This window comes from Nanorana parkeri, unplaced genomic scaffold (assembly GCF_000935625.1).
Source record: "Nanorana parkeri isolate BGI_ZX_2015 unplaced genomic scaffold, ASM93562v1 scaffold234, whole genome shotgun sequence".
Taxonomy (NCBI): Eukaryota; Metazoa; Chordata; class Amphibia; order Anura; family Dicroglossidae; genus Nanorana; species Nanorana parkeri.
In genome coordinates this window covers 575275-585286 of record NW_017306502.1, presented here as the reverse complement: position 1 = coordinate 585286, position 10012 = coordinate 575275, and the positions used below count along the sequence as shown (strand labels likewise).

General features: G+C 39.7%; 1 protein-coding gene across 2 annotated transcripts in view; it reads left to right on the top strand.

Moving 5' to 3' along the window:
- USP9X (ubiquitin specific peptidase 9, X-linked) overlaps positions 1 to 10012 on the top strand; it is a 143325-nt gene that overhangs the window by 56165 nt on the left and 77148 nt on the right. For both annotated transcript variants that reach the window (XM_018556326.1, XM_018556327.1), the window contains exons 9-13: positions 653 to 791; positions 2861 to 3013; positions 4795 to 4899; positions 6073 to 6279; positions 8093 to 8229. In XM_018556326.1, the coding sequence (XP_018411828.1) occupies positions 653 to 791; positions 2861 to 3013; positions 4795 to 4899; positions 6073 to 6279; positions 8093 to 8229 (741 nt within the window). The remainder of the gene's footprint in view (positions 1 to 652; positions 792 to 2860; positions 3014 to 4794; positions 4900 to 6072; positions 6280 to 8092; positions 8230 to 10012) is intronic.

Below are 10012 nucleotides of genomic sequence, written 5' to 3'. Positions count from 1 at the left end.
TATATATATTGTGTGTGTGTACACACAATTCATATATGTACATTGTGGTAATACAGCAATGTGTTTTGTTGCAGTGTCATTCATTTCAAATGTCTCCCTAATGCACCTCCATGATTTTTACCTGTGCTGCAAAGAACCACAGTGCACCATAACACACCGTGTGTGAGACATTGCAGGAAAATGTAGGGGGCATTTGGTTTCTCTCTGAAACATAATAATTTTGCCACCTCCCTGAATTTTAAAGCTGAACTATATTCACCTTGCTTCTTGCAATGCCTGCAAGCTCCCTCGCCTATGTTGGCATCCTCTACCTAGCTTCCAAGTTCGTCAACTTTGGTTATCTTGATTGGCCGACCCAGGATGATGTAACAATTTTTTGAATGTTCCCTATAGGTTTGCCATAAGCCTTCTCTAGTTTAAAAAGGGTAGTCGGAGAACTAAAGTTCACCTAGCAACGTTTCATGCGTCAGTTATCTAATATAGGTGCTTTTACATACGTGTGTGTAATGTAATATATACATTTTTTTTTATTTTACTGGTTTGTTTGTTTTTTTATAAAAAAAGTGAGCATATTCTCCATTTTGAAAAAGCAGTATTTTGTTTGAATCTTCTTTTAGCTGTATGATGTACTTTAACCTTCTTTATTTTTTAGGTTGTTACAAATTTCTTCCTTTAATGGAAAAATGAATGCACTTAATGAAGTGAACAAAGTAATATCAAGTGTATCCTACTACACACACAGACATGGCAATCCAGAGGAGGAGGAGTGGCTAACTGCCGAGCGAATGGCTGTAAGTTGAGAGTTCATATTTTATACTGCTGGAGCACGCAGTGCCAAGTGTTTCTATAGGTCACAGACTGCTTTCTCATATTACCTTTATAAAATTATGTTCATGGTTTTGTGGATGGAGAAACATCTGCGGGTATTCAGAGCAGTCACCTAGGAGTACTTGAACATGCCTGGATGCATGGCCAAATGATGAATCGTTATAACATTTACTGGTCCTCCTTGCTTCCACTACATTCCTATTGGCTAGTGATGCAGCCCACCTCAGTGATGGGCCATCAGGAATATGAGAAAGCTGGACTTGGTAGCAAGCTCTGCACTGCTGGGAAATATCTGAGCTGATACTTTCAAATGTGTTCAGGCACCTCCTAGAAGCAGCTAGTTTTTATTTATTTTTTTACAAAGTTTCTGTTTTGTTTACCTGTGCCATGGTCCCGTGCTGGGTTTTTCCCTCTGCACGAGGCATCTGGCTTCAGTGGTTGTTCACACCATGTCTAGACCACAACAGTTTGTTCCCGCATCACAATGTATCCCTATGGTATTTCTGGGCACTGTTCACACCAGCGCGGTCCGTTCAGGTCCAGACAAAAAAAAATACTGCTAATTTTCTCTGACCTGGAACGCATGGAAACGCATTAGGCTGCACCTAAAAGCCCATTTTAAACTTTAAAAAAAAAAAGCACTGCGTTTACAGATTTGCTCCAGATCTGATCCGGACATGGTGTGAACAAGCCCTCAAGCCAACTGCAGGGCTGCAGCCAATTTGTTTTCAGCCTCTCCTTTATAGTGATATCAACCAAAAATCCAGAAAAAAACACGATACAAATGCTATAAATTGAGTTGCAGTACAGTGAGTAAAATAACTATTTGATCCCCAAGCAAAACATGACTTAGTACTTGGTGGAGAAACCCTTGTTGGCAAGCATAGAGGTAAGACGTTTCTTGTAGTTGGTTACCAGGTTTGCACACATCTCAGGGGGGATTTTGGTCCACTCTTCTTTACAGATATTCTCTAAATCATTAAGGTTTATTGGCTGTCGCTTGGCAACTCAAGTTTCAGCTCCCTCCATACATTTTTTTTTTTTTTATAGGATTAAGGTTTGGAGACTGGCTAGGCAACTCCATGACCTTAATGTGCTGCTACTTGAGCCACTGCTTTGTTGTCTTGGCAGTATGTTTTGGGTCATTTGTCATTCTGAAGGGACCCATCCACGACTCTTCAGTGTTCTGGCTGAGGGAAGGAGGTTCTCATCCAAGATTTTACAATACATGTCCCCATCCATTGGCCCCTCAATGCGGCAAAGCCCCAAAAGCATACTGTTTGCACCTCGGTGCTTGACTGTAGGGATGATGTTCTAAGGGTCATAGTCAGCATTTTTCTTCAAACACGGCGAGCTCCAGACCAAGGGCGATTGATGGTTATTTTGTATTCCTTACATTTGCGAATAATCGCTCCAACAGTTGTTTCCTTCTCACCAAGCTTCTTGCGGATAGTCTTGTAGCCCAATCCAGCCTTGTGCAGGTCTACAATCTTGTCCCTAACCTCCTTTGACAGCTCTTTGGTCTTGCCCATGGTGGTGAGGTTTGAATAGAAGAAAGATTCTGTGGACAGGTGTCTTTTAAATACATAACGAGTTGTAGTTAGGAGCACCTTCTTTAATTGACAGGACTAATCTGTGTACCACATAGGTAGTCTGTGGGAGCCAGAATTATTGTTGGTTCGTAGGGCATCAAATACTTATTTTACTCACTGAACTGCAAATTAATTTATAACATTTGTATCATGTTTTTTTCTGGATTTTTGGTAGATATTCTGCCTCTATCATTTAAAATACACCTATGATAAATATTATTAGACCTTTCATTTCTTTCCAAGTGGGCAAACGTACAAAAACTGCAGGGGATCAAATAATTTTCCTCACTAAAGTGGTAAGACGAGCTAGTAGGACAATTCTTGTTGTACTCGTTTAAAATGTGAACTCCAACTGCTACATGCACCATCACAACATTTGTTTAACCTTTTATACTATAGATGTGCCTACTTGGCTTCTAAATTATTTAATTGTACTTTAGGAGTGGATCCAGCAGAACAACATCCTATCAATTGTTTTACGAGATAGCCTTCATCAACCGCAGTATGTGGAGAAATTAGAAAAAATTCTTAGGTTTGTCATTAAGGAAAAAGCACTTACTCTGCAAGATCTGGACAACATTTGGGCAGCACAGGTAATGAACCTATTTTCTCAGTTTCTAATAATGAATTATTTGACTTTCTCCTGAGATTAGGGAACGTGCCATATTCTTTAATAAGGCCTTGATTTAAAGGACCATCAGGAAGTAAGGGAAATTGGTAATCTACATTAGTCCTCAGTCCGGATCCTCCAACTTATAATTCAATTATTGTCTGTTTCTGGGATCTGTAGCGGACGTCTGCATCTCCCCTGAGATTGTATAAACATCTATGGAGACAACACTCGTTAGTGGTGATATTAAAGAGTTTTTTATGAGGCACCTTGTAAGTGAACTGCAGTGAAATTGTGTTTATAGTGCACATAGGTCAGTGGTTTTTAGGAAGTTTTTTTTTTTTCTTTTTTCTTTTTTCAACCCTCCTACATAACCACCACGAATATCATGGTACCATACAACGTTTTTCACCAGATGTGCACCTTCATAATATTAGATGTTCCCGAGATGGTGCCTACAATATATTTTTTTGAAAGAATCAGTCTTAAATACTGTAACTATGGATAATGTTTTATCTTATTACTGTCAAATCCATCGGGGAAAACAACCAAAAAAAAATACTTGTACTAAAATACCATGATGTATAGTCTTGCCCTACTTCCATTTAATACCAGAAACTATAGCACTGTCTTCCTTTCACTAAAGAAAGGGGGGTTTGCACTTTGTCGTCTTTTAGGCCTGGTTCACACCTGGGCATTTTTCAGCGCTGATCGAAGCGCTGAAAATCTCTCCGCAAGGGAAATCCTATGGGCATGGTTCCCACCTGGGTGTATTTCAGCCCGTGGAAACGCGCTAAAAAACGCCCTACGCGCAAACAAGTACAGGAGCTTCTTTTGGGGCGTTTTTCAGCGCGTATCCATTGTTGTTCCCGAGTGTGGCTCGGGGTTAACAAAGCGGTAAAACCGAGCCCCACTCGGGAATACAGCGTAGGACTTGCCTTGTCCGCGATCCCCGCTGTGTCCTTTGGCCGCTTCCGGGTTCCGTCCCTTGCGAGCGGCAGCGGGGCAGAACCGGTGGGAAGTTTTAAAGTTTTAAAAAAGAAAGAGAAAATAAAGGGGAAAAAAATCATACCGCCAGGGAGGTATAAAACCGTGCATTTCACTGTACTACAAACCGCAGAAAAAACGCGCCTCTACGGTACGCCCAGGTGTGAACCCAGCCTTAACTAAATACTAGATAGGGTTTTTCATTGCATTGTTTTCCTCACAAACCCATGTAGCATTCCCTGTTTAAAGGCAGTGGGTGATATTATGTTCGTTTGGCCATCAGTGTAGCAAGAATTACCTCCAATTCAGAACCTCAGTAAAAATGCACTACACTTAAATATAAAAGTAATTTGAACTAAATGTTTGAGTCTGTTAAAATCGGAAACCAAGAACAAAACGCCAAACATTCTTGTCAGATACCTTTCAATAATTTGTTGCTTGAGATTATGCATGGTCTGCCTGAGTTATACATGGTCATGGTCATGGTCTGGGGCTGTGCTTGGCTAACCCACAAAAAGCTACTTTTCCAAAGTCTTAGGAGCTCTGTAGTACAGCAATTCAGTTCTGAACATCAACCCATGTTTGATTTTGCACATGCAACTAGAAACAAGAACATACTGAGACCAGGTGCCATCTTGCCGAAACCAGAATTTATGAAATGGTTTTCCTTTTTAGCTGCAGTGTCGTCATTTTTTTTATTTAATGAATCATTAATGAATGAAGTTTACTGTTGTAGTTTGGGTAAGCTAACGCTTAATTTTTTTTATTATTGTGCAGGCAGGAAAACATGAAGCCATTGTAAAAAATGTCCATGACTTGCTTGCCAAGTTAGCATGGGATTTTTCTCCTGAACAACTTGACCACCTTTTTGATTGTTTTAAGGTAAAAACAAATGTTTTAAATTTAAGCATTGGTGCTCAAGCACTTTATTTTTATGACTTTAAAAATTTTTTTTAAAATTCTCTAGCGATTTGTAATTGACCTATATTGACTACTTAGGCTTTCTTTCTATAGTGCGCTTATGTTGCATTTAAAATATTTTAACTCTGTAGCAGCATATAGGGGTAACGCCTTTGAAACGTAAGGCTTCTGCCTCTAGGGTCCAGATCTGCTGGCAGGTCTTACCTTTTTGTTTTTAGAGTGCTCTTATAGGAGGTAGAGTAGTTTATTCCAGCATTTGTCTGGCCATATATTCTTCTTTTTTTTTTTTCTTTCTCTCTTTACACAAATCTGTTAGTTTCCAAGTAGGGAGGGAAGCACTGAGTCTTTTAGTTTTATTTTTCCTTGTTTCCACCTTTTTGAATCTGTTGCATCTCACTGGGGTAGGTGGGAACTCTGGTAATTACTGAGTGGGCCTCTTTTGGTTTCTTACTGCTGTTACTTACCTGTGTAGTGGCCTCTACTACAAGTGTCTTGTAACTCAGTATGTGCCTAAACTAAACCTGTGGCCAGGCTGTAGAAAATTACAAAACAAAATATATTTTTCAGCGGTATAGGAGCTTTTAAACCCCTATTGACCTCTGTAGCTGCATGCACTGTGGAGAAACTCATTCTCAGATTTCATAACAGAAGCGTTGAAATTACTATTCGCCTATTCATTCTATTCTGTCAGCAGGAACTTGTCAGCCTTCCAAGCTAATGTGAACAAGCAACCCTTTCTGCTATGTATAAAACCTCACTTTAGCCTGACTTCATAGTCTGTGCTATAATCTTTGGGGATGGATTGCTCCACAGTGCCTGCGGCAAGTGAAGTTAGTAAATGCTTGCTATTAGTGCTTTTTTTTTTTTTTTTGCTGCTTAAGAATATGTAAGTGCTTCATTTCTATAGCCTGGCCACAGATTTAATTTAATAATGAGCATATTATAGCAAATGTTATTTTTTCTGCTAGATTTGATCAATGTTTGATATAATATTCACTTCCTTACAAAAGACAACATGCCTACACTGTAAATTGCTACATAATCTATAAAAAGTCTTTAAAGCCTTTGCTTATAGGCAGTTAGGCTATGTTTTACCGCTATTTTATTTTATTTTTTTATTTTTCATTTTAACAGGCTAGTTGGACAAATGCAAGCAAAAAACAGCGCGAGAAGCTGCTGGAGTTAATACGTCGGCTAGCAGAAGATGACAAAGATGGTGTAATGGCTCATAAGGTTTTAAACCTTCTGTGGAATTTAGCGCACAGTGATGATGTGCCTGTTGATATAATGGACCAAGCCTTGAGTGCCCATATTAAAATTTTGGATTACAGCTGCTCGCAGGTTGGTAAAATTAGGTTATGAGATATTGAGGTACTAGTATGTTTGCCTTTTACCCCAAAAATAAATTTTACAACAGCCATTTCCAGCAACAAGTACGTTATGTTGGCTTTATTTAAAATTGAAGCAGCTTTCGTTTTTGTTTTTTTCTGTTTCTTTTCCACTGTAAAATGTGTAATTGGATACATATGAACTATTGTATGATCAAGGAATAGAAAGCAATTCGCATCAGATGACACAGGTAGTTATTCTGGAATCATTGGTTATACAGCTACCTTTTTAGGTTATTGGATGCTCGCAAATCAAAGTTGTAGGGACAGCCGTGTTTAACCCATCCCAATTCCAGCTTGTCTCATTTTGCTAGTGTCCATAGGTGATGAGCACCTTCTTTCAGCTCTGAGAGAAGCACATCTTTTCTGCACTTTTTTCTACCATCAAGACTCCTATAGCAAGTTTACCCAAGCTGCTCACAGCCACTTAGGTACCTCTTGGCAGTTATCCGTATCAATTTTCTCCACAGCCACACCTTTGCAGACTGGACTGTACCAGCACCCCACCTGGCGGGAGATGCAGGGCCAGCCTGTAATGTGCACAGGGCATTAAATGCTGCGTGTTGCTCATTTTGGCACTTATTGGAGCATGCGGAGTAGCCGCAGTGTGCTATAGAGGTCAGTTTCCATGGAGCCCTGTCCCTGAAGCTCCCCTTAGGAGGGTGTGCCCACAAAGTGGGTGAAAATGTTGATGGCAAGACCCTTTTGAAATGACCACTGCCACCTTCCTAGGGTGGTCTGCAAGTATGGCAAGGTGAGCCAGGGCTTTGTCCAGCCAGATTTCCAGTGCGGTTGCTCCTGTCCCTTAAGGGTGAGGGCATGACTGTTGTGTAGGACGTTTTTGGTTGAATTTGCGCTTTCTTTTCCTCTGAATTGTGGCCTAGGGTCCAGTCCTGCGCCTGGGCAGCCTCCTGAAAGACCATCTTTCTCTTTCTGGGCACACGCTGGCGGAGGAAGCTCAGTTGCTTAGGTCGTTTAATTCCCTGGTGTTTAGGTGCTTTAGTCACTCCTTGTAGCCTTCTGCCTACACCCTGAAATTGGGCCTTTCCTTCAGCTGCCCCACCCTTAAGGTTTCATTGCATCCTGAGACCTCTGATTCCTACCCTTGTAGGAACCTAAAATTAGCACTGGAATCCAAAGTGGAGTATTTTAATTTCAAATATTTGTCTCACCTTCTGTGGTGTTTGATACTACTCAGCCTTATTCCTCTCCTGAGGGAACTTGACCGATTTTTTATTGTTTATCCGATTAACCGATTAATCGAACTTAATAATCGGCTAACTAATCGATTTTGAAAATAATCGTTAGCTGCAGCTCTAGATAGGTTTGACAGTAATATGTCCCCACTTCTCCCTTTCCTGGTAAGGACTTGACCCTTTAATAATTAGAAGTGATAACTGTAGCGGCATACACACGTTGAAGCAGCCTTCTTACAACCATGTCTTCTATCCTGGATGAATATGAAAAGAGCAGATGACATTTGGGTGGGAAAGATTAAACCAGGCTTATTTTTTGCTTTGCACGACTCGCATTTCTTTAGTAATTGCTATTTGATATAAATGTAAAATTGGTCCCTAAAAGTGTAATTAGAAAAGTAGAGGCTGCTGTTCGCTTCCTTTTATAGTATCTTGTGGCCAAAGCATTGCAATGGCAGCCTGGCAAATAAAATCTGCAGGAGGGCAGCAGTGTGCCTGTCTAAGTTTATCCCACAACTGGTTTCTTTTATTTATTTAATCTTTATTTTTATTTTTGTTCCCCTTTTTTAGGATCGAGATGCACAGAAAATTCAGTGGATAGATCGTTTTATAGAAGAGCTGCGTACAAATGATAAATGGGTCATACCAGCACTTAAACAAATTAGAGAAATATGCAGTTTATTTGGTGAAGCACCTCAAAATTTAAGGTAAGTTTTTATTTTATTTTTATGCGTTAGCATGATCTGCAGTGCAAAGGTCACTTTGTCTCCACGTTCTGGTTTATATTAGTGCATTATATATAACATTTTCTAATTTTTGAATATTTAACCACTTGAAGACTGGGGGTGCTAAACCCTTTTCCTGTCCAGGCCAATTTTCAAGTATTCAGCGCTGAGGTACTTTGACATTTATTCAGTCATGCAACGCTGTTCCGAATTGAATTTTTTATATAATTATTTTGGGGGGGAAAGAGCTTTCTTTTGGTGGCATTTAATCACCACTGGGTTTTGTTTTATCTTTTTACTAAATAAAGAAAAGAATACCGAAAAAAATATAAAAGATGGGGTCACATCGGGTAAAGAGATGCCAAACGTATCAAGCCTTAAAATTCCATGTGCCTGTGAAATTGCAGAAAATTATCATACTCAAAGTTGTCCTTGTGCGAAGCTTTAAAAGCTTTTACTGCTCATCAATTTAGTGTTCGGTGAATAATGGCCCTATAATTATTGCCCTACTCTTGACATTTGCGGTAAAATATTCAGTATTGCATAATAGTTGTTGTCGCATTTAGACACACCCAACAATCATACGAGTGATCAAACACTTGTATGCAACAGCCATCGCCGGCTGCAAGCAATGTGAATAGTTTGCCGTGCAGGGATGAGCAGGAGGCGGGAAAGGACTTAACGCATGCAAGCTATTATAAGTGAGCTATCCGGCTCTTCATGTATAATTGGCCGGCAGCATGGGGTTAATTAGAATGCAGCTGTGAAAGGATGTTAGATGTTAAAAGCAGGGTTGAGGTATGTGAGCAGGTTTTACATGGACATTAAAATGAAAAAGATATCCATTACTGTACTGTGGCAGGTTATGCTCTTTCTTCTACGTTGGCATACTTTTCTGTAATATGCCTGATGTTAGGTCATTAAAACCTAGCATTCACAGTCGAGTACAAGGAAATCCCCTTCTTAGGAGATTCGTTGCCCTGAACACATTCTTTGTGTTTGAACAACTTGTGATATTGGCATCCTGTTCTGACCTTAGCGACCCCACCATCCGTCCTCCCAACAAGCAATTGGATGGGAGAAAGTCACAGGCAATATGGATATTCTGAAAGGGGTAAACGTGTATCATGAGACATTGAAGGACACAAACATTGCATTCTGAATAAGTCCCTTGAAGCATGCTTGGAAGCAGAGAGATGCCATATCTTTGAAGATGGTCTTTTAACATGTTGTGACCGGCTCAATCTGCATCCAAAAATCATACTAGGCATGCATATAAAAATCAGTTCAGCAACAAGGGACAATTTAAGTTGATTTTAAAGCTTAAAGACCTGAACTTTTCCATAATATATATCTTTATCATAAGTCTAACAAAATTCCTAAAGAGAATTTATTGGGAGAAACATGGAGATTGTCATTCCTGATCTCCTGAAACTGATACTTCAGATACTTTGAATCACCGACGTAAAGCAAGCCAGTAAACAGTGATTCTGCATTTTCTTCAAATTATCTTTATACTTGTTCCATGTCACTGACTACAGAAATTACTGGGAGTGGGTCAGTAGAACAGCCTTAAAACTAGCATCATTAGAGGCAGCTTGTGAAACCCCCTTGTGTTTCTTATGACAGCTAGTCAGAAATGAGCTTTCTTTTTAACTGTAGCAGGAAATCGCACTGGTTTGTCACGTTACTATGTGGCATTGCGATGTATATCTGATAAGGCTGCAACTAACTATTATTTTCATAATCTAAACATTTTATTTAA